Source organism: Barbatula barbatula (assembly GCF_947034865.1).
Source record: "Barbatula barbatula genome assembly, chromosome: 11".
Taxonomy (NCBI): Eukaryota; Metazoa; Chordata; class Actinopteri; order Cypriniformes; family Nemacheilidae; genus Barbatula; species Barbatula barbatula.
This window is the reverse complement of record NC_136774.1, coordinates 15,653,046-15,675,123: the sequence shown is the minus strand read 5'-3', so window position 1 is coordinate 15,675,123 and position 22,078 is coordinate 15,653,046. Positions and strand designations below refer to the sequence as shown.

Here is a 22,078-nt window from a genome sequence, read left to right as displayed (position 1 = left end):
TAATGAGTAATGGCTTAATGCTGAGGAAGTATAAATAGATTTAAACGCACTGCGAATATATGAGAGGCTTTTAGCTCATAGAAATCTGGTAAGAGAGAATTTATGAGCAATTATATTTTTCTGAACGGACAAGAGCGGCGGCCAAGCAATAAAACCACTTGACTACCTGATCTTTGTTTTCCAATTAAACTGGCTGGTCAAAACATGCACTTTGCCAAGTCAGCATACTGCATATCTACCCGATAGTTGTTTATGTAATACTGTACAAGGCGAAGTAAAGCTATTAAACGGTCGTATGAATAATTAGACTAATCCATGTTGCTGGAGACGCACATTCTTTAAACAATTTCCACTTATAATAATTTAAGATTAAAACAAATCATTTTCTTAAAATTTAAAACAATGAATAAGCCACATACTGTGTACTTGATACGTAATATTAAACTGGGCTCATTATTTTAATTTTTTTTATTTTTTATATTTAGTTTATTTTTTTTAAATAACGAACAAATAATCATGCCTTCTTTCTCCAATCAAGCAAACAAGTTTATCTGTAACCTGATCCAGTAATGCAAAACACACCGGCTGAATGATGCATTTCCACAGATTTTAAGGGCAGGTCTCGATAAACAGAGACTGAAAAACATAGCATGCGCTCACACTAGCACGTATCAATCTAATACATGTGTGGTTTCGGCTGGTACTGTGACAGCCCTACGGCTTGTTTTTCACATTTGTGTCAAAGAGGATGTTTTTCTTTGTGGCTGAGAGAGGGAGAGAGAAAGAAATAGAGAGAGAAAGGAGTTGCACTTCCACCCTGCCACTTAAGGTGTGTTGAAAGACTAAGTGCAAAAGGTGAGACGCAGCAGCGTGACTTCCCCTGAGAGTTGAATTTCGCATTGGACGCAACAGCTGAAGGCCACGTTTGACTGCAACATCTGCGTGCAGAGGTGCTAAATGCAGAGCTCTCCATTGTAAGACGCACTGTGTGATCTTATCTTCAGGGCATAGCAGCAATCATTTTTACTCCGTCAACTGAAGTTCCCTTTTGTTTGTTGCTTGTGATGTTTGCAAGCATCACATGTTGTTCAGGGGGAATAAAGGCAGATATCATGCAGGAAAACCCCTTACCTCGTGAAAATTTGGTTTTCGTTTATTTGCATTGCAGGAAACCTATAAATATGCCTTGCTACCTACATAGGGCACCGCCCATATAGGGAGACTTGACTTAAAATCCGATCATGTTGTATGGTTTTGGCAAACTGTATTAGTAAAAAGTAAATTAGATGCGGAGTTGTTTGATTTCAGAAAAAAAACATACCAGTTCCATCTTCCACATTCTCGACCTCCATGACCTCAGTGTTGATGCGGCCTCTGAACACATACTGCGGCCCGTTGATGGATTTAGTCCTCTTGGTGGATTTCTTCCCGGACACCCTGATTGTTAAAAGAGAGGAAGAATGAAACACAATGATCAGGGAAGGCGGGCATACACGGTGCGATTATTGCTGTCGAACAAGCTCGCAGACGATTGTTTTGGCTCAGGAGGAATATCGAAGATATTTTAATGCTTTTGAAAGAAAATTGTCTCTTATGCTAACCAATGCTGCCTTTTGTATTAAAAATATAATTTATAATAAAACATATTTAAAAAACCTAAATTTAACTATATTTTGAAACCTCATTTACGTTGCCTTAGAATTAGAAAGAGCGTAGTAAAACATTGTTGTGTGTGATTGCATCAAAACGATTTTCGAATAACTAAACTTGTGACGTGTACAAGGGCTCACAACCTACCAATTGTCTGAATTCGTACTGTGTACGCCTGCCTTTCCTGTCTATATAACGCAAGTTTCAGTTAAATGTAACCCAACAAAACTTAGCTTACAGAGGGAAGTTACAAATGTGACAGATTAAATTGAAAGCATCAAATGTGATCAGGTTTTCTAATAATAGGAATAGATACAGTGACATTACAACTTTACAACAATTTATGTGATCTATTCCAGGGTTGCACACTCATTATGTGGGTATTGTGAACTGCATGTAAGCCTTACCTTGACTTCCTCTTACAGTAGACCAGGAGGTTGTCAAACAGGAAGAAAACCCGCTCTTGGATGTTTCCAGCTGATATCTTTAACAGGTTGCCTTGTAGCAGCAGTTCCGTGCAAATATCAGTCAGGTTTGTCCCCTGTACAACAGTACAACCATTACATTGGTATGTGTTCTTTTATCCACACTACTAAAGAACATGCTAATATAGAGTGACAGAAAATATTAGTTTTTTAGTCCTGAAGAATGTCCTGTTTCAGTTTATTTATATAATTCATTATTTTGATAAATATATATATATATATATGTTTAACATTTTCATTTATTTATAAATGTTCCATTGGTTGTGTAACAAGATCCATAAAAGGAAGGAGACGGGAACCGGCAAACACAGAACAACCTTTAATAAATAAATAAAAACGTAAATAGACAGGCGGCAGCACCGTCACGGGCGACTGGGGGCAACACAAACAAACCATAACTAAAAGTTAGGCCTAGTCCTCTCTCACTGACGGTCCGGTCGCTCGTCCTCTTATGCTCCCGATCTCCTCCGGCTCTTGTCCCGCCTACCTCATTACAAGTTGTATTTTGGTTGTAATGCTGTATAGTGTTAAAAACTGAAACAGGAAGTGCTTCTGGACCAGTGTTGTTCACATTTAGAAAAAAATGTCTATAGTAAGTACAGATTGCTTTTTAATATTACTCGGTACACTAATGCATTTACACTACACGCTAAAAGAAATGTTAACCGGTTCTTTCTTAAAATTTTAAAAGTTTATAAATGTAATTAAATGAAAGTTTTTATAGAATTCTTACTGTTGAGTTAATGTTTACATAAACTGTGAATTGTGCACGTGAAAGTAATTATATAGTCACTTCAAATAAACTCCTGCTCCATTATAATTTATTCTAAATGTACAGAAAAACATTTTGTACTATTGTAACAGAGCTGCAACGGCAACTATCCGAGATACATATATATATATATATTCTTTTGGTACAGTTCAGTTGGAGAGAGGACAGGAATTCAATTAGGAAAAAGAAGCGGGTGGGGTTGAGAAAGGACCTCGAGCCAGGATTTGAACCGCGCCACATGTCGGAGCAGTGCCCACAAGGCCATCGGCTCCCACAACAATCCGAAATAGCATGCGAGAAAAATATATACACATACTTAAGGAATCCGAGGAGCACTCACTCATCATTTGTTCATATTAAATAAACTCACATAAATTCAGAAGATTTGCATTGGTTTACACTTTGCCTGCATGAATAAGAGTGCCTATCTTCATTTAAAAATCCTACTAAAATGAAGCCCTGTTTAAAACATGACCCTCTATATTATCAAGATAAAACAGGCTCATCTCTCTCTGTGAAAGGACGGAGGAGTCAGACAGATTTTAGTAACAGAAAGTGTGTCCAGTTCAATACTCAGGACCATTAAAAATTGATTCCGCCGAGTCCATGCTCACTCTGAACAGGATGGGATTTTCCATGCTTGGCAGGTGTGCGAGAGTACGGTTGATAAGCAGCATCAATTTTCTCGGCTTGATCAATTGCGTGCCCAGACGGGTCAATTAGAAAGATGGGAATCTTCTTCCAGCTTGTTCTTCACTATTTGCCTTTAATGCCAAACAGTCTGGACCAAATTTCATTCTAATGTGTTTGCTTTTAAGCCAGACCGCGTCCTGAACCCTTAATCTATATCTGAGGTTAAGTCAAGTCTGTGTCAAAATCCACATTCTGTGTGGATGAATGAAATGTTTAATCTCATCTACACAATCAGAGAAACCTCAAATAAACATGACTGTCAAAATACGACACTGGAAACACAACTCTAATGCCTTTCTCACATGATATACTCTTATTTTACTTTCGGTTGATTAAAATGGAAAGCCTGCTTCTTGGATGGATGTTGGGTCTAGATTCCTACCCTGGGTGTCTGGGCGTCTAGATTCTTCTTCTGGTGTCAGAGGGACAAAATTCTTGGTCTGCATGCCCTGCAGGCATTGGATGCACTAAATGGTGACCATTTTAACCAGCGCCACTAAAAACACTCACATCACGTTGTAAAAAAGAGCAGATTTTGCACAGCCACTCAGTAGCACATCAGATAAATCAACAAAGAGGATTAATGGCCAGGATAAAGAGTGAGAAAAGTAAGGAAGAAAAAAAGATTCTGCAAAGAAAGACGAGCAAAGAATTGCTTGAGACAGACAGAGAGCGAGGGAGACAGCTTGTGGTGGCACACTGTTGCATGGTATACAAAACTAACAGATCTCCATGGTTACAGGCTTTTGTGTCAAGACTTCCTCTTCCTGCTTGTGGTATGCCCTAAGAAAATGTCACCAGCAAACATAAGCAGCACCAACCGTGTCCACATCACTGAGTTTTTCTAGACTGTGTCGAAAAATTCATGCTGAAACTCTAAGCACGGGATGCTATGATACTTTCCGCTAACAACTCAGAATAAAGAAGATATTTTGAGAAATGTCTCAATGGTTCATACAATGGAAGTCAAAGGCGGCCAATGTTTTTTGGTTACCAACATTCTTCAAAATATCATATTTTGTGTTCTAGTAGTCCTCCTTATAGTCATATATATACACACACAGTCCCATCACTCACCTCCCAGCCTTCTATATGTGACTGTAGTATCTCAAGAGCCTCTAATTTCTCCATTTGTCTCTTGGTCTCGTTAATGTTGCAGCACACAGCTTTCATGGCCTGCAGGGCCTCCTCTACTGCAGGGTAATCTGGATGCTTCTTAGGGGTCCTCTTCAAAAGCTCCTGGAGGGCAGACAGCAGGTGCATGCTTGTTACACTGTTATACACAACAACTGTGTGCTCGTGGCCTCCGGATGCTATTCATGCAAGTCTAATAGCCATACACAAAGTCAACATAAAAATATAAATGAACCCCCATTTACTTATACACTTTCCTTGTCTGACTAGTGATTGTCTATGAAGCTTCTGCAGATTTCTGTGTCTGGATAATGTTAGCTAATAGCTGTATAGTTAAAAAAGCTTCCTGCATACATTTTTCTTTCTTTTTTTAAAAGTTAAACATGCTCCCCATACCATTTCAAGACATTTATATGCCCTGCCTTGCGCTGGTCATGGTTATTATATTATGCAAAAGACCATAATCACAGAATTAACATTTAAATCCATAACACACATTTGAAATGGCCATGAAGGTACAGTAAAAAGGTGAAGCCACACCTTCAGTAGGAGAGGGTATTTACAGATCCTCTGGATGGGAGACAGCAGGTACCCCTCAAGAGGAACATCTGTGCTCTTCTTGCCTCCCAACAGCATTAGGTGCTGCATAAACACACATAAACAAATAAAAAAATAAAAAATGAGAAGATTAGATTAGATTAGATTCAACTTTATTGTCATTACACATATACAAGCACAGTGTAACGAAATGTAGTTTAGGTCTAACCAGAAGTGCAATTAGCAAGTGCAGGATATACAGTTAGAATAAATACAGAATACAATATTGATAAAATATTATACAGTTATGAAAATATTTTACAGTAGGTATGTTCTATGAAAATATGACAGTAAGATACACTGATTCGAGGTTATGACTCATAGAAAGTGGACACGTACAGTGACAAGTTTTCCATGGAACACTTTGAATACAATTCTCTCACATCCTGATTCGCAAAGTTAAAATAAGTTTCACTTCAACAGATTTTTCAGATGAATGCAGCCATTTCATCCAAACAGTCATGAAATCTGCAGGGGTATAGAGGTGAATCTGATCTATGATGGGACTCATTTATAAAGGACTTCTTGAGACTCTAATGAAAAGGGACTTTTCTCTGATCAAGATGTAAAGATGCTTACCAGCAGGAAAGTCCGCACGTGAGGGATCTTGTTTAGCTCCATCAGTAGTCTGAGTGCTTTCTCATGGTTACCGCAGTATTCCCCATACACAGAGAAACGTTCCCTCTGTAGTGAAAACAAAAGAGTCATTTTTCAAAACAAAACATCTGTGAACTTATCAAATACATTTAACACATCAGAAATGTTCAGATCGTAATGAATCTGGTGTCACTTAAGATTCACCACGTGTTTTAATAATGCACCATAAGGCCCTTGATGCATTTTGGATTGCAGCATCTACTTTTGCACATTCCCTTCTCTGAATCTCGCATTCATAATAGAAGTGTCAAAGTGATTCTAAATGCTTTGCAACCTTGGAAAGTTTAATGGCACCCTCCTTTGACTATTCTATCAAAAACAGAGCTGAGAAGTGACATAAGTGATTTGAAGTAGTGAAACGGTCAAAGGCGCAAGGATCCTCGCTGCTATCATTCTGCCCTACATTATTCGAAACAACACAGGATGTGAAATTGAAGCGCATTGGGTTTGTTTAAAAGCCACACCTTCTCTATGGCCTACAAAAACTGGGTGGAAATAGGAAGTTGCAAGTAAAAGAAAAACTAAGATCGCAAAAGACTTATCTTGAGACACGCACAGATAAGGAGTTCACGCACAATCTAAGTATTTAAGTGTTAAAGGAATGGTTTGACCCCCAAAAGATTACTCGCCCACAAATCTGTATACGTTTCTTTGTTCTGATGAACACAGAAAAATAGATTTGGATGAATGCAAGTAACCAAACAGTTCTTAGCCACCATTGGAGGAAAAATTACAAGCATGTAGTCAAAAGTGCCCCAGAACATTTTCTTTTTCTTTTTCAAAATATCTTCTTTCATCTTCAACGGAACAAAGAAATTCACTAAGAAACTTTTCCTCCTATTGTAGACAGTGGTGGCAAAGAACTGTTTGGTTAAAAGCAATTTTCATATTTGGTCGTATGGTGTATATGTAGTATATAGTACACAGTAAATAGAGATTAAAATTTAGAAGAGTAGCTAAATGTGTCTGATCAAGTGCAATTATTTAGATGTATAAAAAAAGCCAGAGATCTGTCAGGTCATGTTCCAGAGGAACTGTATAACACCCATCAGATGAGGGATGAGGTAAGAGAGTATTAATGATGCATTGGGTGATAGAATGACATTCATCTGAGCTCCAAAGGAACAGTCTGTGTGGGTACTGTAACCTTGACAGAGACGCTGTGCCTTCCTGATGGCTGATGGTGCTTGAAACACCCTGATTCCTGACAGAGTAGAAAACTCATTCTGAGATTTCCAGAGGCAACCACGAGTTTGTGACTCTGTTCAATCAATGCATCTGTATTTTCAGGCTTCTGTCTATTTCTACATAATATGATACCGTTTGATAAGTACCTTTCAAAAGTACTATGGCATATGTCCAAAACGCCTTGGTAGTACCTGAGGTGGGTCTTAGAGTATGTACTTCTTAATATACCATGACTTCACCCATGCACGTTGTGGTCCATCAATGTGTTTTTCTCTCTGGCGAGTTTGTGGTTTGCATTAGTGTGTATATACAGTGTGTGTTTGTGTGTAAATTTGGCAGGAGCTTAAGCACTGTGGTTCAGCCCTGAGGGCTTCAGACCTGAGCACCTGTAATGAGAGAACTTGGCACCATCACACGCCATCTATAACAAACATCTGTCCTGGCATATGCTCTTAAACAGCCCATCCAAGAACACACACGGCATTCCAATCAGAGGCAAATTCACTACAGTGTGAGCGTAAAACCTCAGAATGTTTCAGTGAACTTGGCCGGAGGTCAGACATAAATGCCAAAGCCAAAATGGCTTGTTGTAAGAACCGTAGAGAGATTTAAAAGTGTTGAAAACTGCATTTAAACACACCAGATTACTTGTGAAAGCCATCAGATTAAATGAATCAAATCACTGAATACCATAATTATCATCATTGCCATATTTTCTAAGAGGAAAAACTGTTTTATCTTACAGAGTTCAACACAGAAAAAACAGGCAGAATTCCAGACGGCTATTTAGACAACACTAAGGAAACACTGTGCTGGTGACTTTAAGGTCCTGAATCAAACAATCTTTTCAGTAACTGCTCAAAAATGTAATGAGCTTTAGCTGTGAAACAGACATAAACCTCACGACCAGTTGAACTTAGTTAGGTTTAGTAAATCAAAAGATAAGTGTTTTCCCAACAATGCAGAACACTGTGGATTGGGCTCAGTTAGGGAGAAGAAACTTTCAAAGCTGTCTAAAATGCTCTTTTGAAAATTAAAGTAACTTTTAAACATGGAGTGCTTTAGCAAAAGCATGAAAACATAAGAACTCGTGCACAGTAGGGATTTCACAGATCTGATGGTTAAGGTCTCGGCATAAAGCATCTATTGACTGTGATGGCCCTAGGAAAAGACACACATGCTTTGAAGCTGAACTAAGGCAACTATTGCTTGAGATAACACATCCATGTGCCAAAGCATGCATTTAAACAGAGCTGAATGACTTACAGTAAAAAGAGTCCAAATGTCAGCTGTCTGAATTGAACAGTCATTCCTACTGTAAGGGTACTGTGTCTAGTGTTAAGTGCATGGAAAATTAATATTCATACCATCGTACAAATGCTCATTTTACACAACTGTTTACTAGGCCAAGTAGCCGGTTCACTTCAGGCTCGCGTAAAGTTTGTTGTGGCAGTGGTACAGTTGTTTTTATTGGGTGAGTTTTCAGTGTCAGAGGCAGACAATATTTTGAGAGTGGAGAGACTCTGGTGAATGCTTTGAGGTTTAGTATATTTAAAACAATCCCATGCTGGGAGAAAAATAAGTTAACACTTAAGGATGGATTGAGAATATGACTGATGGTTTGTGTGACCAACAAGCTTGTAGTTCAGAATTAAGTTTACAAGCAGATTAAAGGAAGATGACGTGACATCATAAACTCACAAACTGGAGGAAGAAGTGTCCGAGAGAGTGATGCGACTGAGGTTCAGGCTGCAGACTGCCGTCCAAAGCAGAGAGAAACTCGTAGTGGACATTCAAAATGGATTCGATGTTGGAGAACAAGATCTGAATGAGAGCGAAAATTTTGGAAAATCACAAAAGAGAAACAGGGAACATTTTATCTATGCAATACAATCATTCTGCAGCGAGAATAATTTATTTTTTAAATATAAAAGTAATGCGTGTAATAGATTTACCTTGACCTGCTCTGGCGTGAGACATTGTAGGTTTTCTGGTGTCTGTCTAATTCTCTGAAGAAAAGCCTGTTGACACAGAAAAAAGAAAGAGAGGCTGGTTAGTATTTACAAGTGAAATCACTGCAGTGTGAAATAAATATTTTTTTACATTCGCATCATTTGCAAGTTGAAAAGTAACAACAACACCCTGCCTGTTTATACCCTGTCTCCTACACCTGACCGCAGACACGACTGGACACTCAAGTGTAAAATGCATCAAACAGTCTCAGACATATCCTGGCTATTGGACAGCTCAGCATCATAGACAAAAAGAGAGCTTCACCCTGAGGCAAATAGAGACTAAATGCTTACAATGAAAAGGATGGGTGCCCTACTACACAAACCCGCCAAACACAAACAACCTGGCATTAAAATCCATAAACAACACAAGATTATAAATATTTTCATGCTGATTTGCATGCTTTGTTTCAGAAGAGTCTCCTCAGAAGAAGGAGACTAATTCCACCCCTCATTCACTGTTTCTAATTCTGGATTTGTAAAACGAATCTCTTGAACAGTGAGATGGACTCACAACGCCCCAATGTGTCTTCAATTACCCGTCGTTCCGGCTTGTGTCTCTCCAACAGTCTCCCACACCAACACCACACAACCAGCTGTTTCCAAAGTGTTTTACCTGTCACATGACTGGTGTTTATCTACACTTACTTTATTCCAAAACAATGTGCTACATTAATTTTTGTGTTCCACTTCATGGGTCTGGTTGACATAAGGGGTTGTAAATCAAGTCACAATGATTTAAGATAAAACGTATGCTAACTAGAACCGTACGCTGACCTACAGGCGGCACCTCCTCAACTCTTTTTTAATGACAGACTATCTCCCAGTCACACTTCTGCATCTCTGGAAGACATTTACCACGCTGAATTATGTTCCTCTACCAGTTTGTTTGTTTGTTAAAGCTCTGAGACACATTTAGCGACGAACTTCTGTAACATCATGTGACATTGCATGCTTGCACTTCAAAAACACTGAATTCTTTACTGAAGTAAACACTATGCAGGAGAACCACTAAAATAAGCAAATGTGAATCCTGAACAAAATGTAAATGATTCTGAAGTAAACACATGAGAGCCATGTTCAAAAGAGACTCAAACACAGCTTGTAACCGATACACGGAGTAACGTGGGCGATGATGGTGGTCGTGTTCTTTGCTGCAAATCCCGGGGGGAGCGTGAGGGACCGTCCCTCAGGCGTGTGCTAATTCAATCTCTCATATGGCCCCATCCGGATGCAACCATAAAACGGTCATCTAAGTGTGACTCTGAGCCTGAGGGGGCCGTAGGGTTATAGACAGGCTTTAGGGCTTCAAAACTGCAACACAGAAAGAACTAAATATGTGTGAAGGAGCATCTGGGTGATAAAGAGTTTAGTTCTTTGAACTTTACTACAATAAAGTCCCTTTTAACAAATACTGTGCTGTTTGGAAAATATCATTTAAAAAAGACAGATGACTAAAAGATGTCAAGTATCATTCACCTCTAAAAGGATCCTCTTTTTTAATGACATTTCTCGTTCATTTCCAGGTTCGTTTTTTTGATGGATTTGTTCTTAATGGTTTGGAAAAGTAATTCTTGTTTTTAAATAACCATTAGTTGAATGGTTCTAACAGATCTCACTTGTGCTGTTCTCCGGTCCTCTACCGCATCGCTCTTGTGCTTACATAAAAATAATCACGTAAATAAACAAATACTATAGTGCTACACTGTGCTGTCATGGCAACCGCAACCGTTCCTCTGGGCAACGGAGAGTGTGAAGTCAGCAGCAGAGGATGACAGGTGCGAGCGGGGCATGTTTGCAGGATGAAAAATGAATTCATTCATTCTCATTCACAGATGCACAAGGCACTGATCTAATGAAATACTGAAAAACAATCTTCAAATGCAATTTTGTTATGACTTATAGTACTCAGATGAATCTGAGTTTTATTTCATCTCAGTAAAAAATAGCCGAGACAGACATAAACAAGGTGACTGAACTCAGATTTCTCATTTGAACTGAATTTGATCAGTTTATCTGTGCCTGTTATATGGGGAGGTGTTTAAACATTAACTTGCAAACAGGTAAAAAAACAGAGTATATTCAACAGGTGGGTGTCCGAAAAAATACATTAAAATACAGTTCAAATTAATATAATTCATAAAATTAAATATACAAATATTTAAATAAAATTAAATATACAAATTAAATTAAACAAAAACAAAAATTATATACAGAAAATAATAGAATAAAATATAAAACAACCAAACAAAATATAAAACAGAAAACAAAACGGGTGAGTGTCATTTATAAAATAATATAAAAAAGGTAACAAAAATATATATATAAAATGGAAATCCAAATCAAATCAAATAAAGGATGGAGGTATGTATGGTAATGTTAGTACATTTTGATTTAAATGCAGCTCAATGTTGGACCTGAGGCAAGAAGCATAGGTCTCGCCTAACAACGAATTTAAGTCACAGCCAACAAATTTACACATTTGAATGATCCAATGATGCTGAAATACTGAATGGTGTGACTTTGGCCGTTCCGTCCAGCTGGTATGAGAGACAGGGGAATAGAGTTACACACAGTAGAGCAGCCACAGGCTATTAGATCTGGATGAGAATGAATGCGTCCATATGCCCCCACTAAGGAAACAATCTGTTCACCGACTCTTTTTTTCCCCTACTCAATGAAATGTTTTGCCAGGAAACAGACGTTATAATTTTGCCACCTGCAACATGGGGTCACCTTAACCAAAACACGAAAACTTAATTCAGTGACAGGAGAGAGACCTTGGACCCTTGCATTTCAGGAAGGAAAAGGCAGAACAAACCATTTCCGTAACAAAAAGGCTGCTGTTTCCCACACAATACATCAACACTGCTTATTGTCTGGAAGGCTTTCCTTTCAAATTAGTCCATTATCAAACAATGATTGTCATTATTGGGAAATGGGGGGGGGGATAGGAAGTATGTACTGCCTGTCACCCTTGTATTGTGGATGGACTACTGCCAATAAACTAAATGCACAGAATCACACATTTGCCAGCTCTGTGGTGGTATGTGAGGCTTTATAATCCATTTAAGAAATACAGCAATGTCTTATGTTGTAGGTTGATAAAAACAGATTTGATACCAAACCCTGCTGCTTCACTGACCTCAAATCTAAACCATTCGTCAACACAAAAACTAGTTTGTTTGCACGGTTTTAGAATTAAACATGCCTGCCCACAGCAGTAAATGGATAAATCTTATCAATCGAGAAAATCTTACCGACTGAACCTTTCAGATACGAGAACACAGGTGCAGAATATGCTGCCAGCACTTGCAATGTGACCAACGTAGATCAGCTACTGCAGCGAAGTCAGCAGGAGTTTATGTGTCACAGAGCAACCGCAAGCAGACTGATAAGAGACTACAGCAGCACATCTTACCAGAGTCTGACAAAAGATGAGTGAGAAACATTCATCCAACTCATCTTAGTCTTTAAAGAACCATTTCTGTCACACTTGCTCGTTCACAGAGGGGTCAGACACTTCACCAGTCCACTCAAATGACCTTCTCTGTGGCCTCTCTCACAGAAGAGAGAGAGTCCATCATTGTCATGCAAACTGACAGAGCACTCAAAACCTCTCTGGTAAACAAACACTACTGCAACTCAATTAGCAAGACATTTACAATGCCAATATGTGGCCTATTTCAAGTATGGACAAGTGAAAATGTATTATAAAAGGTAGTTCGACAAAAATCACAAAAGAATAATAAAATAACTGGCCGATATAGAAAAATGATACCACGCCTGCCAAATGATAGAACAGAGATAACAATGGCCAAGTAAGAATTTTGTCATCATTTCCTTTTTCTGCAGAACACAAAACAAGATTCTGTGAAGAATGTTTGTAGTCGAATAACGACGTTGCCATTGACTTCCATTGGGTTTGTGTCCATACAGTAGAAGTCAACGGGTACCGCCGTTGTTCGGTTACCAACATTCATCTAAACTTTTTTTTTGTGTTCTGCAGAAGAAATAAAAGTCCTACTGGTTTGAAATGCCAAGAGGGAAAATAAATGACAGATTTTTTATTTTTGGGTGAACTGTCCCTTTAAGTCACTTAGGATAACGTATTCTGTCAAATAAACAGGCTGCATGTTAATACATAACTTAAATGCTTTATTTTAGAACGCTTTAAGAAACCCTTTGTCACTTTTTAGTTGTTAAATGACAGACACCGACATCTTCCTCATGAACAGCCCAAAAATCTGAGCAATGGATGAACGGAGGTGAAACTCATATTGGGGAAATAAAGTTCAGTTCTCTTTACGGAAAGAAAAAAAGAGGAAGGATATGACTGTGGACAGGAAACAGTGTGGTGTGAAGAGGCTTCGTGTGGTCAGCATCCGTCAGTTCAGAGAATAAGGCCACATGCATGCAAGTTTGTAGTCAAAACAGAACAACAAAAAGAAAGAAAGAAAGAAAGCAACCCTGATTTAACTTTAGATCAGCCATGTACATACTGCAAGATATGAAGAGTGATGACCACATTTAAATGTGGTAGTGAATACCCTATTATTCTCCGTCTATCAGTCTAAGTGTGCATAACAATAGTCAAGAATGTACATAACTATAGTTCAAGATATGAGTTGTCTTGTAATTATCTCACTTATGACTATTAGTTTGGTTCAATGTGACCATAATAACAACTATTGAAAAATGAGTTTAAACTGACCAAAGCATCTCACTTGCTGAAGATCCAACACACCAGCTGAGATTAGTCGCCCCACGACATAAGGCCAGACATGGGCAAGAAGCCTTTTGTTTGATGTGAATCAGTCAGGCAAAGACGGTCAGACAGTAAGGTGGACCAAACCAGACTAGCCATATGGTGTGGTGGACATCAACCTTTCCCAATAGCGCTGAGGGTCAAGAGCCTGCTGCCTCCACTTCTGCCACCAGCAGACGTCAAGGCTAGCACCGTTCTGGGTCACCTGGCAGCACTATACCACAGACGGCCAAAACCAGTATGATGGACAGTAAGAAATTATTTGTACTGACCTACACATTACACAATCGTCATGCATACAGGCATGTATAATGTCATGTAAAATAGCCAGGCAATTTATACTTAAAATTGAGAATGCTGTATAAATAAACTGCAGATGTAAAAGATAAACTACTTTTATTTGACACAGTTGTTAATAGGGGCATCAAGCCATTTGATTACTAAAATTCATGTTACGTGTCATTAAGATCCTATTTTTAACCACATCCACTTTAAAGGACACGTGATGTCTGTTGCACGAGGGCAAACACAGTAGCACCTAATTGAAATAAAGGACAAGACTGGCTATTGTGATGTGCTCCTTTTAAACCCCTAGTTGTGAAACTAGGGTAAATCTGCATTTTCATTCAAAGAGACAGTCCTCAAAAACTCATTGACTAAAGCTAGGTACGACAAAACGCACCTTAGCGCTTGATGTCAATTATACAGGAACAGTTTCGTGGCAAACTTGTTGAAAGAAATGCAAAAATTATGTAATTGAATGCATGTAATACATTACTGTAATTCCCTGTATAGAGAATGTTAACTGATTGAAATAATTAAGTCATCAGCCGTGACCCCATTATGAAAGAACAATAATTCCAACCCGAGTCTTAAAGGTGCTTTGGGCGAGCCAAAATTGCTTAAAAACATAAGGGAAGCTTCCAGATGACGAAAAAGCAGAAATGCTTAAACATTCAAGCACAATTCTGAGCCTTCAAAGTGGCACGTGATTCTTACAAATTGTACGAAGAAACAGAAGTGAGACATCCGAAAACAGTGCCGTGCTGTTTTACAGGCTGTACAAAGAACAACATGTACAAACTCAAGGTCTGACTTGACAAACCTGAAACTTTAAAGACCTACATGTCATGTTTTTGGTCACACAAAACAACGGTTGGAATTAAATAAAGCTATTCAGCCCCATTTGAACTGTTCTGCTATTTAACCTTTTTAGTTAAGGTAAGATACACAAAGATCATTCCGTAGCTAATAGTTTACAGTTTGCACTAAAATATTAGCAACAAAGTAAAAACTACCAAGGGGCAAGATTAAGTAATATACTACATTAAGGTTCTCTCTCCTTCAGGCTATGACAATTGTATATTGACACATCAAACAACAATGTTTAACATTGACACACATAATCAGATTTACAATCATGAATCATCTCCAGTTACTTGGTACAATTCCCGAACATCAGAAACACAATTTCTGATCTAAGAAAATCACAGTGAGGATAAAGACATTCTTAAGTGCACATTTGTAGTGTAGTGACTCGGAGTCAGACCATCAGAAAACGAAATTCCATTTATCAGCATTCGCATTGAAAGCAGCAGCAGATATTTCTGCAGACATGGAGCTTTACAATAGCAGTCAATTTCCCGGAGTCACTTTTATCCACCAGCATTTCAACAGAAGCAACAATGAAGATGTTTACAATACACAACAATACAGGGAACCTTTGTATTCTGAAAAACTAGGACAGTGCGAAGAAAATACAATTCTGATCATAAATCTGGATTATCAAATGCACTTTGAATTTTAGTTCATGTTAAAATGTACGGCTATGCATTCGGCAGACGCTTTTATTTTATTTTTACAGTACATTCAATCTATACATTTATCGTTTTGTGTGACCTGGGATTGAACCTTTGACCTTTGTGTTGCGAACACAATGCTCTTATGAATTGAGCTACAGGAATTTACATGATTCACCTTTTTTTCTTTGTTTATAGCAGTCACAGACTTGAGTATTGGCATAATGGTCTTAAGAGATGCCATCTTACTGTACAACAATATCATTTCCAACCCTTTCCAAATCTATGGGACTGCATGGATCCCAGATAATATTCTATAAGGAACCTTATGGATATTTTATGAAATAAAACCCACTCAGCCAGACATAATGGGTAATAATAGACAGGATATTGTTTAAACTATAGGACATCCACTTTCCCTTTGTCCAGGACGTCCACAAACCATAAACCATCAGGCCTTCCTTCACTTAAACGTCTCAGCACATGTTGCGAACAATACCATCCTGCCCAAAGTTGTTTTTCCCGCATTAAACAAACAGTGCCGTTTACTTGCTGGTACTTTAGCATTCAACGAACATTAAAGGGTCACAGAAAAACCCCTGAGGTCCTTCAAACCTCACATTTGTCCTCATTCTCCTGTGCGAGTGAGGAGAATCTTGACAACACACATTGGTTCCCACAACGTGAGCAACAGCAAAACCGACCAAATCTGACGCTCACGCTTCCTCTGAATACCCGGCTAAAAACTCACCCGGGCTTTCCAAAGGGCCCTTTCATGACTCGCTGTGAGAATCTGCCTCACTGCAAAAGCGTATGAAGTAGTTTTGGATGCAAGGAAGGGCCATTTTGGCCGGCGTGGCGTGAAATCGAATAAATAAACTGAGGGAGAAGGGGGGAAAGCGAGAGAGAGAAAAAATCTTCTTTGTGGCGGCGACACAGCTAATGGAGACAAAGAGCCGAGCAGCATGAGGATGGGGTCTGAAAGAGGGGACCCGAGATCGCCCCTTTTTCCTCATGACTCTGGTTCACCATCACCCCTCTCCACCGCCAACAAAGTCCTCATTGAGTTTGGCCCCCTGTCCCGCACTTCCGCTACGAGAGGCTTTAAAGTTCACGGCTGTTTGAGCTGCTCATAATGGTGGAAATGAGCCACAGCCCGACAGGAGAGCAGACAGACAGAAATGAGGGTGACAAGAGACGTATCTAATAAGCAGATGAAGAGCATGTGAAAGAACCTAATGGAAAGCTGATCAAGATGATTTGACCAAAAACAATGAATACGTAGGTCTGCAAAACATGTTATTAGGGGGATGCCATGCTGTTGCTATGCAGTTCCTAGGGTACTCTGGGTTGTTGTGTACTTTTTGTTCACTTTATTGACCAGGCTAATCACTTAAGAACAATATTCTTCTTATTTACGCAACCAGCTTACCTATGATATTCAGTTCTCTAAATATACAGACACTCCTACAATGCATGTCTTTGAGATGTTTTTGTTTGTTTATTAAATGTGTATAGACTGATATTTTTTTGATGTCTGGACTCTATCAACAGGAGTTTAGCCAAAAAAAGAGATGATTCAATATGTTTTAATAAATACATTCTCTGACAGTTTATATTTCAAGTTTTGACTGCAAATGTCACATCCATAACTTTGGAATTGGCCTTTTATTGTCTGACAGGGAAACATCTATTTGCTTAAAATAACAGCACTCCCAAAATTCTCATATCCACAACACAAAGAAGTTACACTGCACAACTGATAATATATAACCACAGTTAGAGGTTTTTTGGAACTTTTGACCCTACGTTTCAGCTCTGTATCTTAAGTTGTTTTGGACAATTCAGATTCTGTTTGTTCCCCCATTTAAATACCCATTGACAACAAAACCCAAGCTTCCATGACGCCATCCTATCATTTGGCGTAGTGAAAATCCAACACTGCTTCTGAATACTTGCTGCACAGCACTGCTACAAAAGGTTTGGTGTTGACATGTGGTAGTCCAGAATCAGATCTCGGTCCAGATTGGAGGGACCATCTGGAAGGCATTTGGGCTCATCTCCATGAAAGAGCAATTGAGCACATGGAGGTGTGCCACAAGAGCCAGGGGTTCATTCACCACAGGGGGGAAAGGAGACACTAGACCCAGAGCTGGCCTATATGACATGAGCAGAAACCAGCGCTGGTCATGTGTCACCAATCATTATCTTGACCAGTCAAACAAACACACACAGTCTAATTACCTGTGGTATGTACTACTGACATATAACTGCCTGAATTTGACTGTAGTAGCGTACTTTTATCATTTATCACATACTTATATGAGTGTGTGTGCGTATTATCTAATTTCCTCATGTGCCATTTCTTCTCGCTTCTAGATTAATGGAGTCGGGTCATTAAAACACGGAAAGCCAAACATCCACAATGTCATCACCAATGCACATCAGTGATTTATTTGCGTCACATATATGCATGATTTCATCCATTTCTGCATGGATTTAATTTAAAAAAGTGGCTTTGGTGGCTGACACCACAAAACCCTCCCACATGATGACATGATATCCGATTTCATTGCACAAACTGAATCTGTATTATGTTTGGTTTTAAAAGCTTTGCACAGCTAAAATGTATAAAGGTCTGAAGTGAGGTCGTAGGAGAACCTTACATAAAACATTTTATGAAGCAAAAGCATAGGTATGTGAGAGAAAAATGTTAATATTTGGAGCTTGTTTGGTAAACCAATATGTTTAATTCAATTTTAATTCAATTCCATTTTATATGAATAGATATATCGCTTTTCATGGTTGCAAAGCAGCGTTACATACACTTAACCAGTAGTTACAGTAGTTTACAATTTTAAGTCTCATTGGTTCTTTCGTCTAATACTTTGAATAATTTTAGAAATAATTATATTTTACTTTGTTCTTTTTTTATTTTACTTTAATTTCTTTTTTTCTTTCATATTAAACTTTAGAGGTCATATCGTTACCTTTTCTGTGTGTTCAACATGTGTTTTTCTTTTTAAACTTGTACCGCTGCTTTAATACAATATTAAAGGACTTAATATTAGAATTTAGTACAGTTATGGGTACATTTTTTGTTGTAACTTTGGTGTACAAGCTTAATTATTAATCGTATTCTGTCAGACAAAATATTTCTGACAAAAAAAAGTCTAATAACGCAATAAAAGGTCCCGATAAATAAAGGGTTTTCTTAGCTGAACCTAAGGTCTACATACAATAAACCAGCTTTATTTTAATGAGTGTAGATACTCCACTTAAGAATTAGTCAACATTAGCTTAATAAATTCCCATACTTTAATAAGTCTTTAAATATTCAAAGTTTCTTCTATACCACAAACAATGGGGAATAACATGACTTCAGTTCAGTTCTTTGATTCATCTTACTTAGTTTCTCAAATGCAATCACTTCAGTGTTTGAATGGGCATTACATCAAGCTAACAGGTACTAATGCGGTCCCCCAGCGTTCTTTAGAGCATGAGTCAATAATTCAGTTTAAAGCCGTCACCCTTACATCGGTCCACATTCATCAATGCTGCACACTCCTTTGTTTGCCCTGGGCTGACCCGAACAGGATAAGTTAACATCACAGCGTTCATATTTCGTTCCGTTCAGGAACGGGAAAGTCCAAACATCTGGAAGAACCCTGAAGAGTCCATCAAACAAATCCGAGAGTCATGACACTATGGCCGGCCTGTGGCCACAAACCGCAGGGGCAATTCCCTCTGGACAACTATGGAATTCCTCAGAGCTCTCCCTCTCAAAGGGGGCCAAAGGGTCATTGCATCATGTATGGGCTTCAATTGCCGGCTCTCTCTTTGCAAAACATGTCTCTCGACTAGGCGACAATTGTGTGCTACACAGAGGTAATGTTTGGCGTGGGGTCACAGTCAAGGGTTTTGGCGGTCAAGAAATAGTGCGAAAACACTCTCATTTCATTGAAGCTAATACAAACAAATTACCTCCACCGGCGATCAGAGGCAAAGCCGACATCACATATATACTGTATATATATATACACATATCCCCGCCACCTGAACAATTAAACAGCCGAGAACACAAGCTTGTTTGCCTTTGAATCAAAAACTTGCAAGTTATACAAGAGTCGGTTTAATGTCTGGGATTTTGCTGCAAGCCACAACCTGTGCTTTATTGAACATTTTGAGAACATCTGCAGAAAGACGTATTCCATATGACTGTGTATAGACTATATCTGATAACATTCACAATCTCAAACACATGGCTTTGTTTACTGTCTGTCTGTTTGCAGAAGGTGTACTTTAAGTGTCTGTGTATGTGTGATGGTACTTGGCCAGATTGATGTGATTAAATGTGAGGCGTGAATCGAGCTAGTACGAGAAGGTGATGGCCACACTATCAATGGAAAATATGTCAAGAATGTTGTTCTGTCTTTGATACCTGAATAAACATAAACAACTCATTAGCATCCTAAAGGCCTCTAACAAGAGCACAGACGTCTTTATCAGCTTCATGCTGTGCTCATGACCTCACAGTGACTCACCAATCAGCTGGCTTTCTCATATCTGCACATTTGACATTCAGTTACGATAAAATGTCAAACATCACTTAGAACATCAGCAGGTTTTCTTACTCACAAAATTTGTCAAAGCACAAAATGACACAGCTAGACTTTTGCAAATTTTGCAGTTTATTTTGCGGTACAGAATCCACAAAAAGATGACTCAAGACATCCTCCTACATAACAATAACTTTATTTATCCTTTATTTAACCAAGATGGACTCTCCAAGATTAAAAATCGATTTCACAGGAGTGTCCTGGCCACGAATGGATAGCAATACAATCATGCAAACATAATACAAACAATGTGTGATTTTGGGTGGCTAAAAGAAAGTTATTCAAGCTGCTTCTGCAAAGAGCTGAGGTATTTCCTTTACCTTAGACCCATGAGTTGTTATCAGGGGAAGTCAAAAACTTGTGGAGGGATAATACAAGATAACGTAAACCAGTGACTCATCTGCATGGAAATTTGATCTGTTTTAGTAACATTATACCGATATCAGATGTTTAAACAGCAAGTGTCTACCAAGCTAACTGTGCTCAGGACAATTCAAGAGATTCCTGAAATTCCTCATGCTGAATTGTGCCCCTGTGGCACGGATTATAAAGTCGTGACAAGTCACACGTTAAGACACCGTGATAATCTGACACTTCAGTGGATGGGCCAGCGTTCCCAGCACCAATGTGCACACAGTGACCCGAGTACGCTCAAGGTTCTTTGTGGATCCCATTCCCTTCTCTCTCTGTCCTTACCTGTCCTCTCCTTACACACCATGCTTTCTAGCAAAGGCACAAAAAATGCATTCAAAATTTATAAGTGTCATTTACACTTTAATTCTTAGCTGAGCTGCCGTTTCTGCCGTGTAACTACTGAAGACATTAAGCTATAGTTGCTGGTTGTGACAACGTGGTGCAGTTCGGCTCCATTAAAACAAACTTGATACAACCCAGAAAACCTACACTTGTGCTCCCCTCCTGCAAGTACTCAGACAGAGACATCATCTGCAAGCAGGAAGCACACCGCTTCCACTTCCTCTCTCCGGTCCTGCATACATTCCTCTTACCCTGTTTGGACCAATTCCTTGGGAGCCCAGCTGTGGCACAAAACTAACAACAGCTGGGAGGGCACCAACGACATCAGAGGTGTTGCGTATCACTTATTAGAGGAAAGAAACCCATGCAAATGCTGGAGATGCCCATATATTTATTGCTTAAATCAGAACAATACTTTTGTCTCTGTGCGAGTCCCTAAACCCCAGGAGTTGAAATAATCTTACGGTCTTCATGTCCGTGGCTTGTTATAGAATAATAAATGAGGTATTGAATAAACTGGCCTCTGCTACAGATAAAATTCACACTGCATATAAATTCAGTACTATAATAGAACATACTAAATCTGATAAAGAATTGGGTGAATATTTTATGTAGCTATGCAGGCTTGTGGTATAAATAAATTACTGGAAATATTACATTCAGCTATACATTCATAGCTGGCACTGCCCTGACCTGTGTTTTTAAAGGGGTCATATGCGCGAATATGTGTTTTCTGTGTCTTTGGTGTGTTATAAGTTGCCCATGCATGTATTAGTGTCGGAACAAAAGATGCATTCTATCTAAAAGCAATTGCTCACCCAGACCTGCCTGAAACGCCTCGTGTAACCACACCCCCACAAATCTACGTCAGTTCGTGGTATGATTTGCCCAAATGTTTACACAAGTAAGGTGAGCCTACCTGTCAGTACAATTGCTTAAGAACCTGAT

General features: G+C 38.8%; 1 protein-coding gene across 3 annotated transcripts in view; it reads right to left on the bottom strand.

Moving 5' to 3' along the window:
- prex1 (phosphatidylinositol-3,4,5-trisphosphate-dependent Rac exchange factor 1) overlaps positions 1 to 22,078 on the bottom strand; it is a 60,040-nt gene that overhangs the window by 34,649 nt on the left and 3,313 nt on the right. For 2 of the 3 annotated variants that reach the window (XM_079468462.1, XM_079468463.1), the window contains exons 2-8: positions 9,132 to 9,197; positions 8,878 to 9,000; positions 5,911 to 6,015; positions 5,275 to 5,376; positions 4,678 to 4,839; positions 2,058 to 2,191; positions 1,322 to 1,437 (exon numbers count right to left, since the gene is read on the bottom strand). In XM_079468462.1, the coding sequence (XP_079324588.1) occupies positions 1,322 to 1,437; positions 2,058 to 2,191; positions 4,678 to 4,839; positions 5,275 to 5,376; positions 5,911 to 6,015; positions 8,878 to 9,000; positions 9,132 to 9,197 (808 nt within the window). The remainder of the gene's footprint in view (positions 1 to 1,321; positions 1,438 to 2,057; positions 2,192 to 4,677; positions 4,840 to 5,274; positions 5,377 to 5,910; positions 6,016 to 8,877; positions 9,001 to 9,131; positions 9,198 to 22,078) is intronic. The other variant, XM_079468461.1, reaches the window with a different exon arrangement.